The 25,889-nt window shown below is 48.6% G+C and overlaps 1 protein-coding gene across 2 annotated transcripts in view; it reads left to right on the forward strand.

The window, feature by feature from the left end:
- Nucleotides 1-25,889, forward strand: part of ANKH (ANKH inorganic pyrophosphate transport regulator) — a 158,965-nt gene that overhangs the window by 115,025 nt on the left and 18,051 nt on the right. For both annotated transcript variants that reach the window (XM_081520831.1, XM_081520832.1), the window contains 3 exons: nt 556-690; nt 3,794-3,886; nt 6,989-7,084. In XM_081520831.1, coding sequence (XP_081376957.1) covers nt 556-690; nt 3,794-3,886; nt 6,989-7,084 — 324 coding nt within the window. The remainder of the gene's footprint in view (nt 1-555; nt 691-3,793; nt 3,887-6,988; nt 7,085-25,889) is intronic.

Genomic DNA, 25,889 nt, shown 5'->3' on the forward strand with positions numbered 1-25,889 from the left:
AAACCTCAACATGAATCAGCCATAGCTATACATATATCCCCTCTCTTTTACATGACTTCTGTCAGAACCTTGAGATTAAGAACCTCTATCATAGACTTATAGAGTGCCCAAATAATTAGGCACATTCATGACCACACTGATCCCAAAATAAATTACAATAATGTTTTACTTCTACAAGTTACCTCTTGCTGACATGGCTTCTAGCCATTCAGTTTTATGATATGAACAAGAACTTTTCCAACCTGTTTCTCAGGCCGTGAAGCTGGGTTCTGCTTGGGTTAGTGTTGCCCTGTTTAGACAATAGTAGTTTGAATCCATCAAGCTTAAAGGCGTGTTTTGATTTCACGGGAGCTTGCCAGCTGTCTAAGTTCATTTCTCATAAGACTGTACATTTTATTTTAATTCAACTCGTCTTGTCTACAGAGGCTTTTCCTGTATTATTTTTAAGTATAGTGAATTGACTCATGAATGCTATCAAAAGAAAAGGCTTTGAATTATTTTTTTCCATTCTCCTTCTTGAGTTCAGTGAACTTTTATCCCCTTTTGTCGATACAGGGAGATGCAACCATAAGAAAGATGCTGAGTTTCTGGTGGCCTCTGGCGCTCATCTTGGCCACACAGAGAATCAGTAGGCCCATTGTCAACCTCTTTGTTTCCCGGGACCTCGGTGGCAGTTCTGCAGCTACAGAGGTAAGGCACCTTCTGGGAACATGGGTGCCCAAAGTCACTGTGTAACAAATGAGGGCAGGGAGGTGGCTGACAAATTTGTTCCCAGTTCCTCTTGAGAGCTAAGAAGTTCTGTGATATTAAGTTCTATGACACCTTCACACAAGGAAGCATTGAGGATCTCCATCCGTGACTTAGAATGATGTGATTTTGTTTTTTTGTGAGTATGGAAACAGTGACAGACTTTATTTTCTTGGACTCCAAAATCACTGTGGATGGTGACTGCAGCCATGAAATTAAAAGACACTTGCTCCTTGGAAGAAAAGCTATGACAAACCTAGACAGCGTATTAAAAACAAAGATATCACTTTGCCAACACAGGTATGTATAATCAAAGCTATGGTTTTTCCAGTAGTTGTATATGGATGTGAGAGTTGGACCATACAGAAGGCTGATCACTGAAGAATTGATGCTTTCAAACTGTGGTGTTGGAAAAGACTCTTGAGAGTCCCTTGGACTGCAAGGAGATCAAACCAGTCCATCCTAAAGGAAATCAGTCCTGAATATTCAGTGGAAGGACTGATGCTGAAGCTCCAATACTTCGGCCATCTGATGCAAAGTGCCGACTCATGGGAAAAGACCCTGATGCTGGGAAAGATTGAGGGCACGAGGAGAAGGGGATGACAGAGGATGAGATGAGTTTGAGCAAGTGCCTGGGAGATAGTGAAGGACAGGGAAGCCTGGCGTGCTGCAGTCCATGGGGTTGCAAAAAGTCGGATGCATCTAAGCGACTGAACGAGTGTAATGAGTACGGAAGAAGATATCTTATCGTCCTTCTCTTTTACCCCATGAAAAAAACCGAGGTAAAGACACAAAAGTAGCAAGAAGCTGGACTGTGTTAGATCCAGGTTTTCTTTCTCCCGCTCAGTGGCCTCTGCATTTTCTCATGGAGTCAGCAGAGGACGATGGGACCGGCCACGCGCAGAAGCACCCAGACGCCGGGGCTGATCCTCTGTGTCTGACCCGCCTCCCCTCACCTGTCCTTGCTTTGCCTCCCGCATGTACCACTCAACCCGCCGTGGCTTCCTGCACTCTTGGCAACCTGCCCTCTTTCAAAGGAGGGTCTCCTCTGTTTACTCATAAGTCGAGAAATTGATCTGGAAACTGGCAGCTCCTCCAGGGAGAGAGTCGAAGCATTTTTTTTTTTTTTTCCATCGTGCCAGTATGGTATGAACAAATAGAAAGACTTCATTTGTTTGCTCATCTGCTGCCTTCTGGGGAATTAATTCTGGCTCTGGAACTGCTGATCCTTCAGGAAAGCCAGTGGCCACTCCCAAGGGCCTCCTGTTTACACAACTGCCCTTGAATGCGCTTTCAGCACATCTCCAGGCCGGGGTCTCTTGCCAGGTTCCATGTCCTGGGAAGCAGCTCATGTTGACCTGGAAAGAGAAGTACATAAATCACAAGCCGAATGCTTTCTCTTGTCTCCATGGGTTCCTGGATTTTGTTTTCTTGAATCGCGAATGTCTTCTGGGGCGGCTTCTGTAACACGGCAGCTTTTTTACCTAATACTGTTGTTTCAGCTGCCCTGTAAAAAGTATGGGACGCCCTCCCCCCATTCACCTGTGTGCTAGAATTCCATCTTCCCCTAAAAAAAACAACCAAGACAATTTGTATGTTAGAATTGTTTCTAAGTGGACTTCAGTGCGTAGAGACAGACCTCAGCATAGGGGGACAGAACTGACATGAATTAATCATTCGCTTCTGGTGGTGTTGGCACTTGCATACATCTCATTGACTCCCAACAACCCTGGGAAGTGACAGAGTGACTCTGGAATCCAGATCTGCCTGATTCCACCACCTGCTTCTCTGAGCAGTGTCTTCACCGGCTGCAGACCTACCTCACTCACATTCCTGGCATTGAAATGAAGGGTGACTGCAACCAAGAAATTAAAAGATGCTTGCTCCCTGGAGGAAAAGCTATGACAAGCCCAGAAAGCATAGTAAAAATCAGAGACATCTCTTTGCCAGCTAAGGTCCGTATAGTCAAAGCTGTGGTTTTTCCAGTTGTCATGTACAGACAAGAGAGTGGGACCATAAAGAAGACTGAGTGCCGAAGAATTGATGTTTCAAAAGGTAGTGCTGGAGAAGACATTTGAGAGTCCCTTGGACACCAAGGAGATCAAACCAGTCCATCCTAAAGGAAATCAACTCTGAATATTCACTGGAAGGACTGATGCTGAAGCTGAAGCTCCAGTCCTTTGGCCACCTCATGCAAAGAGCCAACTCATTGGAAAGCATGCTGATGCTGGGAAAGATTGAAGGCGAGGGAGGAGAAGGGGACAACAGAGGATGAGATGGTTGGATGGCATCACCGACTCAATGGACATGAAGTTGAGCAAGCTCTAGGAGTTGGTGATGGACAGGGAAGCCTGGCGTGCTGCAGTCCATGGGGTCCCAAAGAGTGGAACACTCCTTAGAGACTGAACAACAACAGCAAAGAAATGAAACCTCATATTCCTGGAAGAACCTGTTTGGCTTCCTGTGAGAAGTATTAGTTTTCTCAAGTTAAACATCAGAATTGGGCTCTCCTGGGCTGAACAGACTGGAAGGGAGTTGAGTGGGGTGGCGAGTACCATAAAGCCATTGACAGGTGTGCACGGTCAGCTTCCCTGAAGGACGGTGTGGAGGCGGAGAGGTGGTCCCTGAGTGTCGAGTGTTCAGAGAGCAGGGGTGGAGCTCAGAATCACGTTTGGAGACTCAAGAATCGGGCTAGACTAGAGGGTTCCGTTTGGCTCTGTGAGAACCTGGCGGACCAGGGTTGAAATCTTGGCTTTTCCATCAGCGATCAGGACCTGGATAAATGTGTCTAAAACAGGACGCATCCTCCTAGTCTCAGGTGCACACCCTGGACCTGCTCAGCCCGCTCCCCGGGATGCAGGGGACCCCTGCCCCTTCCTCCTGCTCCAGGGCCGTCCCAAGGCTGGCCATGCTGTCCCCTGGGATGGAATGACCTGTCAGGGGGCCGTAGCTGAGACAGCTCGCGCTGCCATGTGGCAGGCGGCAGGCAGAGGCTGGAGATGCTCTCTGCGGATGCCTTGCTAACTGCTGGCTCTTCCTCTTACAGGCCGTGGCAATTCTGACAGCCACATACCCCGTGGGTCACATGCCGTACGGCTGGTTGACGGAAATCCGTGCTGTCTACCCTGCTTTTGACAAGGTGAGAACCCTGTGCGGTGCAGTTTTCCAAACACTCTCTTTAAAATTAGCATTTGAAAGACAGCGATCTCCGGTGATGGACACCTCACTGTCTCTCAGCCTTACCTCCCTCTGCAAGGCTGATGTAGCATTGGGGCTGGCAGAGGTAATTGTGGAACACGTCCCTCAGGAAATCACAGAGGCGAATTGATGCTTGCCTTGATGCGGCTCCCAGGATGTGTCTCCAAACTGGTCCTCACTTCTGGGTTACTCCTGTTGAGAAATTATTTGCAAAAGGGAAATGATACTCTCAAAAAATTTAATATATTGTTTTTGTTTCTGTGGTTTGTTGCTTTTTGTTTGTTTGTTTTTACTGACCTCATAGCTGATGTGAAGGTACAGATAGTTTACTCAAAGTCATGTCCATTGAGTCAGTGCTGTCATCCAACCATTTTATCCTCTGTCGTCCCCTTCTCCTCCCACCTTCAATCTTTCCCAGCATCGGGGTCTTTTCCAGTGAGTCAGTTCGCATCAGGTGGCCAAAGCATTGGAGTTTCAGCTTCAGCATCAGTCCTTCCAATGAATATTCAGGACTCGGATGAACTTATTCCAGCTGAAAGCTTCTGCTGACATTTGAGGGAGGCACATAAGTCTTCAGATCTGTAACCTGAGACCAAGTCAAGACTGACCTGCAGGTCATTTGAGAAATGCCTATTTCATTCAAGCATAGTTATTTGAACCTTTAAACATTCAACCTAAAATAAATAAGTAGACAAAGAGACCCCTCCCCCAAAAGACTGCATGCAATGTTTTAAAATGAAAAAATAGGAAAAAAGCAAACAACGTGCCGCTTGTACTCTTAATAGCAACTGTTTGAATTTCTGTAGAACTAGCTCAGAGTCATTGCTGGCATCATTTTAATCTGATCCCAAAAGAGCACTGAGAGGTGATGAGAGGAAGTCTGTTCACCAGCGTCCCCAGCACATTACTTGCCTCTCTTCCCCAACCCAGAATCAGTCACCTGTGAGTAGCAGGTCCCCTCCAGGCAAGTCAGGGATTGCCCCACACAGCCACACGCAAGAGAGGGAGGCTCTTGTTCAGAACTCTTTACGGGATTGGAACTTCCCCAGTGAACAATGAGCTGGACACTCCACCACTTGCCAACATTCACGTGGAGCATCAGGGTGCAGAGCATGTCCTAAAACATGCCTTTGATGCCTGCTTCCCAAGCCTTTGAGAGTGGACTTCAGAATGCTGAGTCACGTGCAGCAGAGAGCTATCTATGTTGGAGTGGGTTTAAGCCAATCTTTGGAGAGAAATCAGTCATGTCAAGGAACACGTGTATAGAAGTAAGTCCTCAAAAACCAAGATGGATATAAGTCTTCTTGCTAAATGTTTAGCTCTTGGAGAATAAGACTATATAATAAAATCCAATAGCAGGTTCTAAAGTGTTTGAACCTCCTGGCTATGAGCGTCTCATCTGAAATTGGTTTTGGCTACCTTGAAATGATTAAACTTAACAATACAGCCTTATACAGTCTCTCTAAGAGCAGCCAAGAAAAGCATTGTTTATTCACGATCACAGAGGTTAGACGCTATGAAAAAAAATCCCTTTAAGGAGCATCCCTTGAGCCTGATGCTGAAGGAAATCAGGATATTTGTGAAACCTCCATGCATTCCACCGCACCACTCCGGCCATTCCCATGAATGCCGTCTATTCACCCAGATCTTAGACACCTCTGTGTGGACTTCCGGAATTTGCTGCATTGACAGTTGAAAATCCTTAGCCTGCCTGTGGGTTCCAGACTTAGAGATTTAACATTTCTCGCATAACTTCTGATGTTTCTAGCTAAACAGGGAGATGGGAGAGTTTTCCACTCTTCCGCATTCTCTCTAGTGTTCGGTTATCATCTGCAAAGAGTGTGTGGTCTCTGCAAAAAAGCCGACGGGGCAAGCAAGACAGGACACTGATGCTGAGCCAGTGATACATGCTGGTTTACTCCAACCATATTGGCAAACATATTTGCGTCTTAAAAATCAAAGCACACTTGAGGGAGCTGGGGCCCATGGCTGTCACCACGAGGGCAGAGGGGCAAGGGTGGGCGTGTGCATTTGGAGGCGGGGCCCCCTTCTCACCCAGCCCACCAGGGGACCACCCTCAGGGATCCCTGGGGGAGAGGAGATGAAGAGATGTCCCACCCGCTGTGATGGGCACTGTGCCAGCGTGGCAGTCTGTTTTCCAGGAAAAGCAGGTGTGCTTTAGAGACCGGAATGAAGAAAATGGAAACCCCACCCGAGGTTTGCGCTGGTGGCACAAAGGAGAAGGGCTTCCAGAGACTGCCTCAGTCTCTGATGGGAAGCAAACATCAAGTGGGACCTGTAACACCTCCGCTTGTACATCTGTCATTAGGCTGATGTGGGAGCCAGGGGCTTGTCGTTGGTTTCTGTGAATCAACTCTGGGGCTCACTGGATGCGTAACGAGGTGGGCGTTGTTTTTTCTCAGCTGCTGTTCACAGTTGAGGACCAGACACTTGACCCTCAATCAAGGGTTTTGATTGAGTGGCGGGTACACTTAGCAATGATGCTGAGATGGCATCAGCCAGCCTCGGGGATGTGTCAGTGAAATGTGCTCACATTTCAATTTAACAAGGGCTGTTTGAGCACCTTCTTTATTTAAAAAAGATGGTGCTGAGTTGCAGGAGCTAAAGAGATGGATGAAACACCCAGTCCTTTATCTCAGGGAGCAAATGTGCCCCTCACAGGAGTCTTGACATGTGCCTCCAGATACAAGCTCAGTTGCCATCTCTGCCTGCAGAGCCCAGGGTGGTCAGACACTGCAGGAAGGGCTGGGGCCCTGAACTAGGTGGGTGGGCACCCAGCGCCCAGGAGAGGGGACTGATTCCGGAGACACTGCCAGGCATTCAGTCCTGGACTCCCTCTGGTGAGCGATCATGTCCAGAAACCTAACAGCTGTCTGAGAGAGAAGTCCAGTGGCAGACGTCTTCCAAGCTGTCCCGTGACATCTATGCTTCAGACACGTCAAATCAAACAGAAATGAGATGCTCAGTAAGAAGCATGAGTGGTCAGCCCAGGATAACCTGGAGACTTTTCTTGCCCCCCTAGAATAACCCCAGCAATAAACTGGTGAGCACGAGCAACACGGTCACGGCAGCCCACATCAAGAAGTTCACGTTCGTCTGCATGGCCTTGTCGCTGACGGTAAGGACAGACCCACCCCCAGCCCCCACCTCTGTGTCTGTTTTTCGAAAAGAGGAAATTGCCATTTTAAAGGGAGAACTCTTGTATTCCATAATGCAGTGCTGTGCTAGATAAGGTGACAACCTCTCCTAGATATTTTCATCCCAAAATACAAACGACTGTTGATTAAGGGATGGCATCAAGTCTACGGTTCCCCTGGTGGCTGACAGTAAAGAATCTGCCCGCAAGGCAGGAGACCTGGGTTCAATCCCTGGTTTAGGAAGATCCCCTGGAGAAAGGAAATGGCCATCCACTCCAGTGTTCTTGCCTGGAGAATTCCTTGGACAGAGGAGCCTGGCAGGCTACAGTCCATGGGGTCGCAAAGTGTCGGACACGACTAAGCAACTTTCACTTTCATCGAGTCTAAGAATAGAGGGTCAACTTCTGGCATTTCTGTAAGGGGCTTCTTACATGCTGAAGAAAGGCAGGCTTTGCCTTTCTTAATGATATTCTGTGTTACTGAATAATTTCCAGCCCATCTTTAAATACCCAGAGTCAACTGTCTCTTTTCCAAATTTAATTGGTATTTAATTGGTATCCAAATTTTAATTTGTTTCACTGGTAAAAGTTCCTTTCTTCGTATATTTACACTGCTGTATCCTTCCTATGGAGCCATGATTCACCACATACTTACCAGGCACCTACAGGATTCGAAACCCTGTGCCATCTTCAAGGATAGAGGTGTGGACAAGAGTGGATGTCGCCTCCTCATTGGCAGGGCCTGTCGGTGATGCTGCACAGCCTGAAATAAGCAGTTCACACCGTTTCTTTATCAACTCACCTGGACAGTTCAGATGTAGGAGATATGTTCAAAACACATGGGAAAAAATTCCAACATGTTCTGTAATCCAAAGCACACAGTATATGACTTAAGGTTGCTTATAACATTTATCAACAGTAGCAAGAAAATAATAATGACATTTATAAACAACTTCACATCATAGACTGTGCTCTGTGAGTTCTAAAGATGGAGATGAGAAGAGGATAAGAAGAAATAGGGGTCTTTTGAACTCAGTTCCTTGTTTGTTGTGGTGACTACATATTTACGTCCTGCAGAAATTCTCCATTTTTACATCATAATGGAAAAAAAGTAACAAATAGCTGAGTGTGTGCAACTCCCATCATAACTGACTGATACTGAGGACATAAGACAATAAGAGGTTTGGGGACAAGTGATGATAGGAACATTGTGAGCATTGTCACTGGCCATTATCACAAGAGCCACTTAGCTAGATGAGCCCTAAGAGGGGTCCCTTAAAATCAAGTCTGACATACATTTTAAACCTTGCTTGGATTTTTTTTTTTCAAAACCCATAGCTTAATATTTGATCCTTTGATCCAACACCTGAATAAACTCATCAAGGACAACACGAGGTCTATAGCCCATCACCTAAGACCTCTGACACTGGGTCATGACTCGGCATCCTTGGCCACCCCATCTCCCTGGCCCAGCCCTTCCTCTCAGTCCGTCCCTCGTGAAACTGGGAAACTGCAAGGGGATGTCAGAAGCATATTCCAGGCCACCTCCCCGGGGTGAGGAGACCTCTGATAGCACGCCTGCCTGAGTCAGGTAGGTCACCCCAGGCAACCCTGTTCTCCTGGTTGTATTATTTCTCCCTACAGTGTGCAAATTTTTCCATAGTTACCTAAAACATTAGCAAAACACTGCACAACCTTGAAACCTTATAAAAGAGGATTTTAGGAAAAACAGAGAAGGTTTCTATTCCTGGAGCAGACCTCAGCTTTTGGAGCCTGTGTTAAGTGACTGGAAGTTGAGAGTCGAGTTGGTTCGGATGCCAGGGTCTGTGACTTGGACACCATCCAGCACCGAAAGCTGGAAGCTTTGGGCTGTTGCTCACTCTGTGGTCAGGTCACTCCACTTGGACCTCCTCCCTCAGTTACGGTCAAGTCTGATGGAGAACCTTAACTGATGGAGTTTACGGATATTCCTTCCTTCCTTCAGTTCACAGGCAATACTCTGTACTTCTCAAACAAAAGCAGCAAGTGTATTTTGAAGTGATAACCACATAAAAGCTAGAAAAATGCTTTGATTTCCCATAGAGAGGTTTCAGTTATATAATTATTCTAATGCTATCATCTGTGTGTGTGCTAAGTTGCTTCAGTTGTGTTCGACTCTTTGTGACCCTGACCCTATGAACTGTATCTCGCAAGGCTCCTCTGTCCATGAGATTTCCCAGGCAAGAATACTGAAGTGGGTTGCCATTTCCTTCTCCAGGGGATCTTCCTGACCCAAGGATCAAACCAGAGTCTCCTGCATTGGCAGGCAGATTCTTTACCACTAAGCCACCTGGGAAGTCCAGACTGCAGTATAGAGTAAACCTGACTTTTAAAAAGGGCTTCCCAGGAGGCTTGGTGGTAAAGAATCCTCATGCCAATGGGGTTGCAAAGAGTCGCACACGACTTAGCAACTTAACTACAGTGAATAACTTTTATGGGCACTGGGAAACCAAAAACTTCATGCGTCTCACATTATTGCAATATTCACTTTATGGTGATGGCCTGAAATAGTTCCAAGGGATGTCTATACATGTATTTAATAAAGCTTAAATTTTTATTCCTGCTTTATTGCAATATTCACTTTACTGGGGCAGTAAAAAGTGAAAGTATTAGTCACTCAGTTGTGTCCAACTCTTTGTGACCCCATGGACTGTAGCCCACCAGCCTCCTCTGCCTGTAGAATTCTCCAAGAAAGAATACTGGAGTGGATTGCTGTTTCCTTCCCCAGGGGATCTTCCTAACCCAGGGATCGAACCCAGGTTTCCTGCATTGCAGGCAGATTCTTTACCATCCGAGCCACCAGGGAAGTCTAGACCAAAACCTGCATTATCTCCGAGGTCTGCCTGTAATAGCACCAGCTGGAAACCGCCTTCCAAGCTCCTTCTCCAGGGCCTTTTTCTCTGTACTGTGCTGTTCCAGCAAATAGGAGCAGATACCTGGCACTGAGGCACTGGCCAGCATGCGTGAAGCAGTGGTTTCTTCAACAATACAAACAGTAGTATTATGGTATGTCTCAGATACATTGGCTTCCAGGTGGTGCTAAAGAATCTGGCTTCTAATGAAGGAGACGCAAAAGATGCAGGTTCGATCTTTGGGTCAGGAAGATCACCTGGAGTAGGAAATGGCAGCCCACTTCGGTATTCTTGCCTGGAAAATTCCATGGACAGGGGAGTCTGGTGGGCCACAGTCCATTGGGGTTGCAAAGAGTTGGACACGACTGAGCAAGTGAGCACAGTACAGCAGTAGATACATTATCTTTGTAATGACTCAAGCAGCTGGCCCTCGATCAGTTGGCTCTAACATCTTGGCTAGAGGCCAACCTGTGTGTGTACTCAGTCATGTCAGACTCTTGACGATCCCATGGACCGTAGCCCACCAGGGTCCTCTGTCCATAGGACTTTCCAGGCCAGAATACTGGAGTGGGTTGCCCTTTCCTTCTCCAGGGGATCCTCCTAACCTAGCGATCGAACCCACATCTCCTACATTGGCAGGCAGATTCTTTACCACTGAGGCACCAGAAATTGCCATTAAAAGATATATAGAAAACATGTAAGGGTTTTCCCCCTAAATACATTGTTATGCTGTCACTATAGTGCATACAGCTTTGTATAGCACTTACCATGTTCATTCTTCACATCCTTGTAGGCCCTGATCTTCCCTAGGCAGGGTCTGTGGGTTAGTCACCTCTTATCCCCAGGGCCTAGCATCCTGCCTGACACAGAAGGGGCACAATAAACAGAACACAAACACAAGAATGAATTAATGCTTACCTGTGAGATAAGGATCAGAAAGTTGCCGGTGGCATTCACCCCTCCTGAGCCACAATCTCCTTATTTATACTGAGGTTATCTTATTTTTAAAGCTCTTAAGAGGTCCTTTACTTGAGAGTCTATTTTCACTTTTTTAATTTTTAAACTGCATAGTATCAGGAAATTAACATTGCAGAGCACTTAGGATAGGCACATCATGCTTATTGCAGTGGGCAATGTTCTGTACAAAGTGCGAGCCTTCGGATGGTTCCAGAGCTTTCTAAGCATTGCCTAGGATTAGGGCACTTTGCCAAACGCTGGTCTTTTGGGCATTAGTGACTCTTCTCTCTGGGACTTTAAGAAGAGCTGGTGCCACAAATGCTGCAGACACTCAGTGGCCCAGTCATGCTAACTGCTTTTCGAAGGAAAACCTGTACTGTCCAGAGCAGAAACTCATCTTGCAGTCAGAATGGACCCATTCTTCAGGCCCTGACATGTTTGGTTCAACATCTGTCTTTGCCTGTGAAAAATACTTTTGACAGTTAATAAGAGACCCTGGAGCTGGGAAAGATTGAAAGCAAAAGGAGAAAGGGGCGACAGAGGATGAGATGGTTGGATAGCATCACCGATTCAATGGACATGAACTTGGGCAAACTCTGGGAGATAGTGGGGGACAGAGGAGCTTGGCATGCTGCAGTCCATGGGGTTGCAGAGTTGAACACAACTGAGCAACTGAACAACAACATGAGACTAATATTTCAGCGTGCTGCAACACATGCATATGCTTATTCCCTAGTATAGGTTTGCAATTTAATTTAGAGTGAGTCATTCTTCCCTCATTTTCTTATCTGAGAGTTTGTCTGAACCACTGGGCTTCAAGACAAGCAGCCCAGAATGCCTTCTGCCCAGTTGGAAGAGGAAGTGGATTTAGGAAGAGTATAAGGTAGGAAAGCAGAAGTTTGTCCCAAGGAGCATCTTGCTTCCCTGCCTTTAGGAACACTTAGTGATTGGCTTCTTTAGACCATTTGATGGGAGTGAGGGTGAAAAGGGGGAGCTTTAGCTGATCCAAAAGATCAACTTCAAAATAGTAAGAACCCTCTAATGAAAATTAATCCCCTCAATAGCAACAAAGGAGCAGACATGATGCAGACCAGGGTTAGCAAGGTGACTGCAGGCAGACACACTGCTGTTTGGGGTGAAGGAAAACACAGTTCAAAAATATGCACTCTTTAAATCAAGTTTAAAGAACAGCTTCAGAAGGCATGCCGCATGGTGGAATCAGGTGTGGTGTAGTGGCCACTCAGAGGAGGCCAGCGATCTGAGCTGTGCAGGACAAATTACCACCACGAAGAACAAAGCTGTAGCTGGCGCTGGGTCAAAAGCAAGCAGCCGGGTTTGCCCAGAACCTTCCGGCAGAGCCATGGTCTCCGTCCCTAACATGACTGATTATAAAGCCCTATGATACTCAGTGTGCACTGAGAGGCCGCGTTTCTCCAGTAGACACTTGTGGTGATCGCAGAGGGTGGTGGCCACAAACGTGTGAAGAAGGCAGGAGCGGTGTTCCTTCATCCTGGGGAGAGGAACTGATAACGCTAAACTTACAGAAACAGCCCCTTGGAACTGATCACGATTGCCCCCTGAATCCCAGACTTGGGGACAGAATAGACACCACTAACCAGGGTAGGATATGTCTTTTCAATAGCCTTTTTGGTGCAGAGAAGCACCCCAAAAGGTACCAGACCCCCATATTCCTGGATGTGAGGCCATTGTGGTGATGTGAATGGATTAGCTTGCAAAATGTACCAAACTTGCCAATTTGGTACCACAAACACGTGGTCATTTTTTTCCAAAGTGTTAGTCGCTCAGTAAGTCGTTTCAGTCCTGTCTGACTCTTTGCGACCACATGGACTGTAGCCCACCAGGCTCCTCTGTCCGTGGGATTCTCCAGGCAAGAATACTGAGGTGGGTTGCCATGCCCTCCTCCAGCGGAATCTTCCCAACCCAGGGATCGAACCCGAGTCTCTTACATCTCCTGCATTGGTAGGCAGGTTCTTTACCACAGCCTGGGAAGCCTGCTGTAAACTTTAGAAGAGTTTAAAAGAGGTAGGTTCTTAAGAAATGAGTAACTGCGACCAATTGTCCGTGGGTAGAATAGACTATTCCATGGCTGATGGGGGTGAACTCAGCTGTCTCAGGAAGACAGGTGTGAAGGGGTTCTCTCACTAGGCTGCTGCAGGGTGGGCTTCATGGCCCCAGATTGATTCTGCTGGGGTCATGGGGCCATGCCAGGGCCTCCAGGCTGCATCCCACTGGCTTCAACAAATGGAGGCTGTTTGGTGGCGGTGGTGGTGGTAGTGGTGGGATGGGGTGTGTGTGTGTATGTGTGTGTGCACGTGTGTGTGGCTGTCACTTAGGGCAGAGAGAGAAGACAGCCTGGCCATCCAACCCTGTTGTCATGTCTGACTCTTTGCAACCCCATGGACTGCAGCACACCAGGCTTCCTTGTCTTTCACCATTTCCCAGCATTTGCTCAAACTCCTGTCCGTTGAGTTGGTGATGCCATCCAACCATCCCATCCTCTGTTGCTCCCTTCTCCTCCCGCCTTCAATCTTTCCCCACATCAGGGTCTTTTCCAGTGAGTGGGTTCTTCCCATCCCATGGCCAAAGTATTGGCGCTTCAGCTTCAGGATCCAACCAAAGCACTTCACAGTAGGATACAGGGGTATCTGAGGCCAGTGGCTATTACTACTTAAGGATCTGGTTATTTTTTTAAAAGATTTAAAATAGGTTTTTACTCTGGATCCACCCTGAGCCTTGCTTTTTGACGTCAATGGGTGGTAAAAAGGGAAAATATGACTCAGTACTTGATCCCGAGTCTTCTTTCTGATGGTTGGTTATGTGTTGAGTTGTGTCCACTCCAAAGTCCTATATTGAAGTTCTAGCCCCTTCACCTTGGAATGAGACCTTATTTGGAAATAGGGTTCAGGCGAGGTCCTGGTGGGTGGGTCAGGTGGACCCCTGTTCCATCTTGTTCTTGGGGGGTTGGGATGTGGATACACAGGCACAAGGAGGGTGCCACGTGGAGACTGGAGTGATGCTGGAAGCTGCTGGAAGCTGGGAGGCCTGGAGCAGACCCTTCCCCAGGCCTTCAGAGGGAGCATGGCCCTGCCAACACCTTGACTTCGGTGTCACTCCTGGACTGAGAGATGATAATGTGTTGTTAGGCTGCCCAGTTTGTGGTGCTTTGTTACAGCAGCTCTAGCAAACTCATACATTGATGTTTCTGAAAGAAAAGCACCCTCTTGTCATTTAAGGCCACGTGGATTGATTGACCAGACCTAACGAGTCAACTAGGGGCTTCCCTGGTGGCTCAGTGGTAAGGAGTCCACCTGCCAATGCAAGAGATACAGGTTTGATCCCTGGGTTGGGAAGATCCCCTAGAGAAGGAAATGGCAACCCACTCCAGTATTCTTGCCTAGAGGAGCCTAGGAGCCTGACAGGCTACAGCCCATGGGGTCACAGGAGTCGAACACAATTTAGTGACTAAACAACAGCAAACTATCCAACTCATTTGCTTTCTTTTGAAATTCCCCACTTACTGTTTCCATAAGACAGCTGTATTCTTGTGTTTCCAGCTTCTCAAAGTAAGAATCTGAGTGTAGGAATTGCTTAGAAATATTCTCCATGCAGGTTAGCACTGTCCGAAGCTCAGGCAGTAAAGAGTCTGCCTGCAATGCGGGAGACCCAGGTTCGATCCCTGGGTCAGGAAGATCCCCTGGAGAAGGAAATGGCAACCTGCTCCAGTATTCTTGCCTGGGAAATCCCATGGACTGAGTAGCTTGGTGGGCTACATACAGTCCATGGGGTCATGAAGAGTCGGACACGACTGAGTGACTAACACACTTGTCAAGATTTATGTGCTTAGTTACATCCTTGCTTATCGGGCTTTTGGGAGGGTGTGGTTGTTGGCATCATAGTATCCAGTAGAAGTACCAGTGTTCAAGTTGGGTCTCTTTGCTTTTTGGTTTTATTCTGCTTACCATTAGTTGAACAATCCAGTGCTATCTCACCCACGCCCTGCAGACCCAGCATCACTAACCCTGAAAAGTTGAAACACGTTCACAATTTTCAGGGAAGAAATTAAGTTTCTAGTATTTTATCCAGTTGTGTTTATCATTACCCCCCCTCCAAATTGTCTCAAGATCTTGATCCCTTCTGCTGCTTCCTGCATAAACAGTAGTATCTGATTTGGCACAAAATTGTAAAAATTACTTAGTTTCAGTTTAACCTATCAGTACACACCTGGATTCTGCAAAGAACAGGTGCAGAGCCGCCACCTGCAAGGGCTTGGGAACCAGGGGGAAGACAAGTGTGTTTTTTTCTGGCTTCTGCACGTGCTGCCTGCCAGACCCCAGCCTCACATCAAGGATGTGGATCCCAGGCTCCACTCTGAGGCATTCCTGGTGCAAAGGCAGGTTGATCAGAGAAAGATAGCAGTCAGGAATCATTCCACCCAGTGGCCGAATAACCCAGTGAGGATCAACTCATAGGCTTCCAGGAATTGTATTTTATGTCTGTCTGTTGCTTTTTTAAAAATCGTTTTTTATTCATCTCAACTTAAAGACTGAGATGCCTGGGCTTCCCGGGTGGCGCTAGTAGTAAAGAACCTGCCTGCCAAAGCAGGAGACATAAGACACATGGGTTCGATCCCTGGGTCAGGAAGATCCCCTGGAGGAGGGCAGAGTGACCCACTCCAGTATTCTTGCCTGGAGAATCCCATGGAGAGAGGAGCCTGGTGGGCTCCAGTCCATAGGGTTGCACAGGGTCAGACAGGACTGAAACGACTTACCGTGGATACACGCATGCATAGCTTAAAGATAACAGAAGTAGGGGAGCATTTTTCTTCTTATCCGATGGGCCTGTTATAGCATATAGGACCCAGACATCAGCTTGTTCAGGCGCATGGTCCAGACCCTCCTGACAATCATCATGAGATGTATGGACAAAATGCGGCCATGGTGTTGCTGGCCGAATGGTTTTCTGATTTCAGCATCTGCTCTCACTCCCTGGTACTTGGGGCCGTGAACATAAGCGCCTTCCTGGTGGCCTGGAACTCTAATGTCCTGTCGATCCCTGCTGACAAGGACATGTGGGGAGTCAGCAGAGTCGACGTAAAATATCTCAAACACTTTTTTTGGTAAATTATCTCAAGAAACACTGAATAGATTTATTGAAATGAGCACATGAGGACAGAAAACGCTGATTGGTGTGCCAAGTGGTCATGTTGTGTTGAGTAAAGCTAGAGACCACTGGACCCAGAAATAAGAGAAAACAATCAGGTATCATCTTGGTTACACAAAAGTGTTTCCCAACAGCATGGTTGTTGTTCACTCAGTTGTGTCCGACTATTTGCGATCCCATGGACTATAGCACGCCAGGTTTCCCTGTCCTTCACCATCTCCCGGAGTTTGCTCAAAGTACCAAATCAAACACTGGTACTTCTGTTGGATGCTATGATACCAACAACCTCCCAATCTCCCCACCCAAAAGCCCCATCCGCAAAGACATAATTAAGCGCATAAATTTGGGAACAGTGCTGACCTGCCGAAACAACATTTCTAAGCAAACCTTGGATTCAAGTTCTCACCTGGAGAAGCTGGAAATATACAAGAACAGAGATGTCTTAAGGAAACAGTCAGTGGAGAATTTAACACCTGCTATACCTCTCACAGCATTTAGGTGTCCCTTGTTTCTGCAGGCAGACTGAGAGAGTGAACGGGGAAGTACAGTTGCCTTTAGCTAACTGATCCGTGGCCTTGGCTGAACATGTTCTTTTATTTTATCTTAAATAAAATTTTAGCTTGAAGGGTTTCGCTATATTTCCAGCTCTGGGTGGAAGTGCCCGCTTGTTCAGGCAGTGAAGGAAACACGATTACATCACTTCAGGAGATAATTCTGGGAGTCCTTTTGTACCTTCTGAGCCCAGGGTGAACCTCAAAGAACCGTAGTGTGATGCTGAGAAAAAACACGTGTGGCAGATAATAGCACCTGGGAAAGCTGCTCATCGTGAATCAGAAACCAGACAGTTCTCAAAGGCCTGCCTTTAATCCTCCCACAGACATGGCCCTTATCCCATGTGGCTTGAGGAATGAATTAGCCCTTACCCACACAAACAGAAAACAAGAAAGTTTGGAGAGCCGGCCCCTCTGAACCAGAGATGGGTTCAAATGTAGGGCTGTGAGTTGTGCCAAGTGGCCCTGGGCTCTTGTGACACTTGACTGCCCTCTTTGTGGATTTTTATTTAAAAGGGGTGAGCTGGGGAAGGGGCAGAGAGCCAAGGGGGAGGGGTTAGCTTAGGCTTGAATTCGGGGCCACATGGCTCAGTGTTCATGAGTGCGGGCCTAGAGTCCCCGGGGCCTGGGTTCAAACCCTGACCCCACCACTCACCCATTGGGAGGTCACTGAATACTGAAAGCCTTGACTTCCCCAGCTGTCATGTGGGCATGATAAGAACACCCACCTTCTGAGACTTTTCAAGGGAGTAATAGCTTAGCATCACGCCTGGCACGCTGGAAGCAGAGAACGCCAGCTCCCTGCTCTGTGGTCCCCAGACACAATGACTCCCATGAAACAGAAGGATGGCTGTCTGTAAATAAACAGGTACTGGTATATTCGATGCCAGTGAATAATTTTGTGAATTCTTCTAGTGATACCTATAATACCCTTCCAAATTTCTGTGGGATGTGTTTTTTTCTTTTTGGTGTTTAAAATAAATTCAGCCTCTTGATAGATTTATACAGTCCTTCTCTAGGCAGACTTCACCCACACATGAGACACATATTGGGTGTTTTTCTCCCTGAGAACTTGGGAAAGCCCACTGCCCCTTCCTGTTTACAATCTCCAATGCCAGATGTTGACAGTGCTCATTCCAACCTTTGGTTGTCTTGCTAATTCAGAAATGTCCATTGCCCATGGGGCTTCCCAGGTGGCTCAGTGGTGAAGAATCTACCTGCTGATGCAAGAAACATGGGAGATGCAGGTTCAGTGCTTAGGTTGGGAAGATCCCCTGCGGGAGGAAATGGCAACCCACTCCAGTATTTTTGCCTGGAGAATCCCATGGATGGAGGAGCCTGGCAGGCTACAGCCTAGAGGGTCACCGGGAGTTGGACACAACTGAGCAACTGAGCATGCACTCATGTTACCAGCAAGCTTCGGTGAACTCTGAAATAGAGAAATTGATGTATTTCATCCTTTGGCTTAGATCTGATAAATCTGTACACACCAACCAAATATTAGAAATGCCAGTAAGGAAAGATGTTTTGAGCACTCATGGATGCATCGCCAAGTTTGTCTAAAGCCCGGGCGACAGAACACTTCCAGTGGGACGGAGGACACTTACAGCAGTGGTCCCCAAAGTCTTGGGCACCAGAGACCAGCTTCATGGAAGGTGGTTTTTCCACAGACTGGTGTGGGGTGGGTTGGGATGGTTTCAGGTTGATTCGAGCCCTTTACATGTATCGTTTACTTTATTTCTGTTATTATTACATCAGCTCCACCTCAGATCAGCAGGCATTAGATCCCAGAGGTTGGGGAGCCCTGGCTTAGAGTTTTTCTATTTCCACACAGCTCCTCAGAGAAAGAGCATGTTTATTCATGCAGTCGTTCAAAGCAAATGCTTGAGCCCCTGCTCCACACCAGGCTCTACGGCTACCCTAGTGAAACAAACACATGCTGTCTCTTTTATTAGAGGGGTTTATAATCTTATGAGGGGGAAGGAAATGGCAACCCACTCCAGTATTCTTGCCTAGGGAATCCCATGGACAGAGGAGCCTGGTGGGCTGCTGTCCATAGAGTCTCACAGAGTCGGACACAACTGAAGCGACTTAGCATGCACGCATGCATTGGAGAAGGAACTGGCAACCCACTCCAGTATTCTTGCCTGGAGAATCCCAGGGACAGAGGAGCCTGGTGGGCTGCCATCTATGGGGTCGCACAGAGTCGGACACGACTGAAGCGACTTAGCAGCAGCAGCAGCATAATCTCATGGAGAAGACAGGCAATTGACATACATGGTAGTGTTGGATAGTGTGTTAGTTTCCTGTGGCTCCTGTAACAAATAACCACAAACCTGCTGGCTTAAAACAACAGAAATTTATTCCCTCCTAGTTCTGGAGGCCGGAAGTCAAAATTCAGTTCACTGGGCTGAATTCGAGGCACTAGTGGGGCAAACTCCCTTCAGTGGGTTTAGAAAAGAATCCAGGCCTTGCCTTTTGCAGCTCCTGGTGGCAGCTGGCATTCCTTGGCAGAATCACTCTCATCTCTGGTCTTCTTATCATCTCTTCCTCTATGTGCCCCTCTTTCTATCATCAGGACACTTCTGATGGTATTTAGGGCCTACCCAGGCACTCTTCGGAGAAGGCAATGGCAACCCACTCCAGTACTCTTGCCTGGAAAATCCCATGTACAGAGGAGCCTGGTAGGCTACAGTCCATAGGGTCACTAAGAGTCAGACACGACTGAGCGACTTCACTTTCACTTTTCACTTTCATGCATTGGAGAAGGAAATGGCAACCCACTCCAGTGTTCTTGCCTGGAGAATCCCAGGGACAGCGGAGCCTGGTGGACTGCCGTCTATGGGGTTGCACAGAGTCAGACACGACTGAAGCGACTTAGCAGTAGCAGCAGCAGCAGCAGGCACTCTTAGCTCCAGGGCCTTAATTTCATCATCTCTGTTACCATATACAGTAATGAATCCTTGTTCTGGGGATGAGGGTGGGAGCATCTCTTTGAGAGCCCATTACACAGCCTTCTGGGCTTCCCCAGTGGCTCAGCGGTAAAGAATCTGCCAGCAGTGTAGGAGACAGAAGAGACGTGGGTCCCTGGGTCAGGAAGATTCCCTGGGGGAAGGCATGGCAACCCACTCCAGGATTCTTGCCTGGAGAGTCCCATGGACAGAGGAGCCTGGCGGGCTACAGTCCATGGGGTCAAAAAGAGTCGGACGCAACCGAAGCCAGTCAGCATGCACATGCAGTGACAGAGAAACTTGAGAGATAAAGCTCCCGGACCAAGGTCCCGAAGGTGAACTGGAAGGGGACATGGCCCACAGAATGATGGTCCCCAAAGACATCCATCTTCCAATCCCCAAAACCGGAGAGTGTGTTACCTACCATGGCCAAAGAGACTCTGAAGATGTGATTAAGGATCTTGTGATGAGAAAATCATCCTGGATTATTTGGGTGGGCCTTAGTTCTTCTCTGGTGACTCAGATGGTAAAGAATCTGCCTGTGGTACAGGAAACCCAGGTTTGACCCCTGAGTCAGGAAGATCTCCTGGAGAAGGGAATGGCAACCCACTCCAGGATTCTTGCCTGGAGAATTCCATGGACAGAGGAGCCTGGCAGGCTACAGTCCGTAGGGTTGCAAAGAGTCGAACACAACTGAAGCTACTGAGCACGCATATGTGCAGCCTTCTATAGTAGTCTCAGCTGCTTGGGAGAAAAAATGAAGCAAAAGCAAAGAGAAGGAGGGAGATGCTGTTTTGGACTGAGGGGTCACATTTACAGTAATCAGGATGCCCCGAAGCCCAGGGCCCCCTGTGTGTTTGCAGCCCTGGAAGCGTGAACACACACTACCCCCCTCCCCATCTGAGTGGCACCTCTATGAGTGCTAACCCGCACAGTCTCATCCATTCTTTCTGGTCAGGGACTCTGTTTCAATGTCTCCCTCTCTCCGATATCAACCTCTCCCAAATCGCTCCTTCGTATCTGTGTTTAAATATGCTCAAGGCTCCCAACTTTTGGAAAAAACTTAAAGAAAACATGAAAACCTTTATCCAGCAGGCGCCTACATTTCTCCTCTCCGTGGCATCCAAGCTCCTTGAGAGAATTACGCAAAAGCACCTCTCACCCACCCTTCCCACCACTGCGGGCCCCCTTCTGTGCTCCCCACCTGAGCCATCTGCGATCCCCACCGCAGCTCACCTGCCTCCTCCTTCTGGAGTGAGGGACACCTGTTCCTCCCTAGATCGCCCCTCTGTGCTGCGTTCTTGCCACCGTTTGCCGGTGTCCCCCTAGAGAGCTGGCCCGGTCCCCACTTGCTCAGGCCGTGGCTCCCCCGGACACCGTCCAGTTCTCACGTCCCATCTCTGGGGTGGCCATCATCCACAACCTTGGCTCACCTCCCAAGGCTTCAGTGGCTCTCCGCTCAGCTGCTTTGCCGTCTTCCTTTCTGAGTATCTTCTCTGGTGGCTCAGAGGTAAAGCCTCTGCCTGCAATTCAGGAGACCGGGGTTTGATCCCTGGGTCAGGAAGATCCACTGGAGAAGGAAATGGCAACCCACTCCAGTATTCTTGCATGGAAAATTCCATGGGCTACCATCCACAGGGTCGCAAAGAGTGGGACATGACTTCACTTTCACTTTTACTTTCTGAGTATCCCTTTCCAGACTCCTGGCTGGAACGTCCCTCTTCCTCACTCCAGGTGGGCACCTCCCTCTGTCCGAGTGACTGCCTCCCTCCTCAGCCCTCCTTCTGGTTGCCCGTCTGGCTGATTTCCTGAAGCAGCATCTTTGCCTCCCATCTCTCTCCCGAGCATCTCACCCAAACACTAACTGCCTCCTTCGCAGAGATGTATTTTGATTTCCCTCGGGCACCAGCCCATCCTGTCCCAGAGGGTGCTTACGGCTGGCACTCTTTCTCCTCTCCATACCCTGTTTCAGTGACCAGCATGGACTTCTGCCTGGAGTTGCCAGAACCAGAAGCCTGGGCTCCTCCCTGGCTTGGTCGTCTTCCTCACCCTGAGGCCCACTCGGGCACAGAGCCCTGTGTCTTGGCCTCCTCCTAAACACCCCTGGGACCTCCCTCTTCTGCATTCACCACCTCATATCCCTCTTTCTGGGCTTGCCTGGTGGCCCAGCTGGTAAAGAATCCACCTGTGATGCAGGAGACCCCGGTTTTATTCCTGGATCGGGAAGATCCCCCGGAGAAGAGATAGGCTGCCCATTCCAGGATTCTTGGGCTTCCCTGGTGGCTCAGCTGGTAAAGAATCTGCCTGCAATGAGGGAGATCTGGGTTCAATCCCTGGATTGGGAAGGTCCCCTGAAGGAAGACATGGCAACCACTCCAGTATTCTTGCCTGGAGAATCCCCATCGACAGAGGAGCCTGGCAGGCTACAGTCCATGGGGTCGCAAAGAGTCAATCACGACTGAGCAACTAAGCACATCCCTGTTTCTACTCATATAGCTCCCCCTCCTCTGGGACCACAGCTCCCAGGGGGGCTCCACGCACATCGCATCCAAAGCAGTCCTCATGGAGCAGATGGCACACGGCCCCTCCACTGGCTCCCTGGTACCAGCGTAAACCCAGACCTGAAACACACAGCAGCAGGCCCATCTCAGCGGCCTGCTCCCCATTCCAGCCGCGCAGAGCGCTCGGGGCTGAAGGGTCACTTTGTGTGTTCTCTCACCCAAGCTTCTACCCACGTCATCCCTTTTACCTGAAACCCTCTCCCCGCCTCCTCGTCCAGCACTGGGACTGGGACTGGACATGGTCAGCCAGCTTCCCACACCCTGCGACCGCTGCTGTCCCCGAGCCCCTCATCACGACACAGCGCTCTGTAGTCACGGGGATTCCGTGAGGCTGGCATCACCTCCGCCATGTTCGCCGTTGTGTCAAGTTGGCCAAAAAGTTCGTTCAGGTTTTTCCATAACGTTGGGTGGAAAAACCTGAACAAACTTTTTAACCAATCCAGTGTATGCCCATAGTGCCTACATGGAACAGGTGCCCAGTAATTATTTTTTGACTGAATACACATATAAAGCACACTGTCATAATAACAAACTGATTGCTGTGGAAACCAGTAGGTCCCTGTAGAATCAAAACCGTAGAAGTAATTAGAATCCGACTACCTGGGAGGCAGAGAGGAGGTGGCGATGTAACATCCCCCAGATGAAGGGCTGATGGGGCGTCATCTTCGTCTCTCTGTCCTTTGCCACATGCCTGTGTGCTCAGTCACTTCTATCGTGTCTGACTCTATGCGACCCCGTGGACTATGGCCCGCCAGGCTCCTCTGTACAGGGGATTCTCCAGGCAAGAACACTGGAGTGGGTTGTCATGCCCTTCTACAGGGGATCTTCCCGACCCAGGGGTCGAACCCACGTCTCCTGTGGCTCCTGCCTTGCAGGCAGTTTCTTTACCTGCTGAGCCACCGGGGAAGCCTACCGTTTGCCACAGAATCCATCTAATCCACCTTCCACTTGGCAGCCCTTCAAATAGCCAAAGGCCATTTCGGTACCTTTTAACAGCCTGACTTCCAGACCCTGCAGTGTTTTGGTTCTGCTCTTTGAATTGTTCCTGTTGGCTCTCCTCTGAGAACATGGAGCACAAACTCCAAATGAGGTCTGACCTGAGCTAATGGAGTAAATTGGTCTGGTTTTGACTTTATAATTCTCATCAGTGCAGCCTAAGGCTACATGGGCCTTTTCATTTAGCCACATAGCATGGTTAGAAGGTGGAACACAAGAGCTGGTAAGACCCAGTTTTCCATATTCCCATGGTGGTCGGGGGCTGGCCCCTTCTCGAATCCATCTTCAGGGGATTTGCCTACCGCAAGCTCCTAGAAGCTCTGCAATCACTTTTTCTGCCACGCCTACGAGGGTTTTCAGTACAGATGCTGTTAGCAATCTGAGACTTGCACAGACAAAATACTTCGCTCCCTCTCATTACTTTTGGTCTTCAAATCCCTTTTAACCATGTTTGCTTACCTGTTTCAAGGTGACCTTCCTTCATGGAAAAGGCAAACTCAGAGCGGGGGAGCTTGGCATGTATCCTTGGACCCTAGTGGTTCTTTCCCTTTCTTTTTCCTACCTTGAACATATTTGTTTAAAGCTCTTTTCTGGATCTCAGCACTTGTACCCATCTGGGCTTCACCCTCCTGACTTCATTCGTCCGTGAGATTGCAAGCCCTTGGAGGTGGTAGTTCTTAGACTTCATCTGGGCTCACCTCCCAGGAACTGGGGAAGAGAGAGCCTGTGAGCTGGCAGACCAAGGCAGGGAGATGGCAGATATCTCCTCCCCACCTGGCACACTCCTCTCCCAAAAGCAGCCTGGGGATGACCTGTTCTTTCTAGTTGTGGCAGGTGGGCAGGAATTTCTCTTTCGAGAGCATTCCAGCTCCTTTCAGAAACTCTGGTTTTATTTGATATTCCTTGCCTCTTTCTCACAAATTTTGAAATCTCTTTATTTCATTTTTTTCAATTTCCCTGGTTATTGTGAGCTTAACAGGACGTGGTCACTCCCACGTGAGTGGCTGTCCCCTCCCTGATGGCCGTGATCCCATCCAATGAGGCTGTTCTTTGTCTTGGTCCCTGGCCTCCCGAGCTCAGCCTCGTCGGGGAGGGGTTAGCTGGCAGGTTGCTGGAGAGGGAGGGGGTGAGCACATGCTCTGTAGAAACCGGGGTTGGAATTGCAACATCGTTAGGTGCCTGTCTCGTCTTGCCAAGGCCAGCACGGAAATCACATGCCGTCCAGGGGATGGTGGCCACCGCAGAATTTAAAGGGCTGAGGTTTCACGTTTAAAACATTTGTGTCCTAAAGCTTCAGAACTTCGGGGCCTCAGAGAGACACCCCCCCCCCCAACCGAGGGAAAGAAAGCAAAAAGGCTTTCCATCAGAGAAGGGAGCCATCAAAAAATCCACTCCATCAGCATCTTCCTCTGGGACACACTGAGATAATCCCTTGTGGGGAGCTTCAGCGAATCCTGAAATGCTGCTTCTGCTGATCGCACTAGGTTAAGTCCTCGGGAAGCACAAATCCCACAGATGCAGATGACTCCACTCTGCCACGTCCCCTCTGCCCCACCTCCCAAGTGGCCACCACCTTTGAAAGGCAGCGAGCTCACGGACAGTGGTAGTATTTATAGCACCTCTAATCCCGCCAGGCCAGCTCCGGCCACCTGCTCGCCATGAGGCCTGCGCAGCTGAGCTAAGGGCGGCTGCCAGTGGAAAGAAAACACCAGAAAACGCCTGGCCTGCCGGTCACAGGCCCGGAGGCTCGTCCAGCCCTGCCTGTCACAGCCTCAGTTTCCCCCAGCTAGGGGACTTTTTCATCATGTAAGGATCCGTTTTTCTACTCAGTGCTCTGTGGTGACCTGAATGGAAAGGAAAATCCAAAAAAAGAGGGGATTATAGAGCTGATTTACTTTGCTGTACAGCAGAAATAACACAACATTGTAAAGCAACTCTACTCCAATGAAAAAGACTTTTTTAAAAGGATCAGTTTTGCATCTTGCAGTTCAAGATGAGCCCCACTATTTCCATGTCCATACTGTGTTGAAGCTGAAGCTCCAATACTTCCACCACCTGATGTGAAGAGCCGACTCATTGGAAAAGACCCTGATGCTGGAAAAGATTGAAGGCAGGAGGGGAAGGGAACAACAGAGGACGAGATGGTTGGATGGCATCACCGACTCAATGGACATGAGTTCGAGCAGGTTCCAGGAGATGGTGAAGGACAGGGAAGCCTGCCGTGCAGAAGTCCATGGGGTCACAAAGAGTCAGACACAACCGAGCGACTGAACAACAACAAATATAATGGACAGTCTCACATGCTCTGGTCTGCACATTACTTCTCCTCTGTTGCTGCTTCACAGGATAGGATGTGTCTGCATCCACACATGTCAGCATCCAATGAGCACAGCAAGAATCCCCATTTCTTAGTTGCATCCCTCTAGTCAGAGCTGCATCTCAGCCAAGCATTCAGCCCTGAGTCCTTCTCACAGGTGCTGGAAAGTTGTGAAATCTGAGGTAAGGAAGAGCAAAAGCCACCATCCCACGGGACCACCTCCTGTGCTCAAGAGTTAAAAGGTCAGTTCAGGACTTCCCTGGTGGTTCAGTGGCTAAGACTTCACCTTCCAATGCAGGGGGTTCCGGTTGGATCCCTGGTCAGGAAGCTAACATTCCACATGTCTCAGGGCCAAAAAGCAAAACATAAACAGAAGCATATA

The sequence above is a fragment of the Giraffa tippelskirchi genome, chromosome 8, assembly GCF_054371585.1.
Source record: "Giraffa tippelskirchi isolate mGirTip1 chromosome 8, T2T-mGirTip1v1.2.pri, whole genome shotgun sequence".
In the NCBI taxonomy this organism is placed as follows: domain Eukaryota; kingdom Metazoa; phylum Chordata; class Mammalia; order Artiodactyla; family Giraffidae; genus Giraffa; species Giraffa tippelskirchi.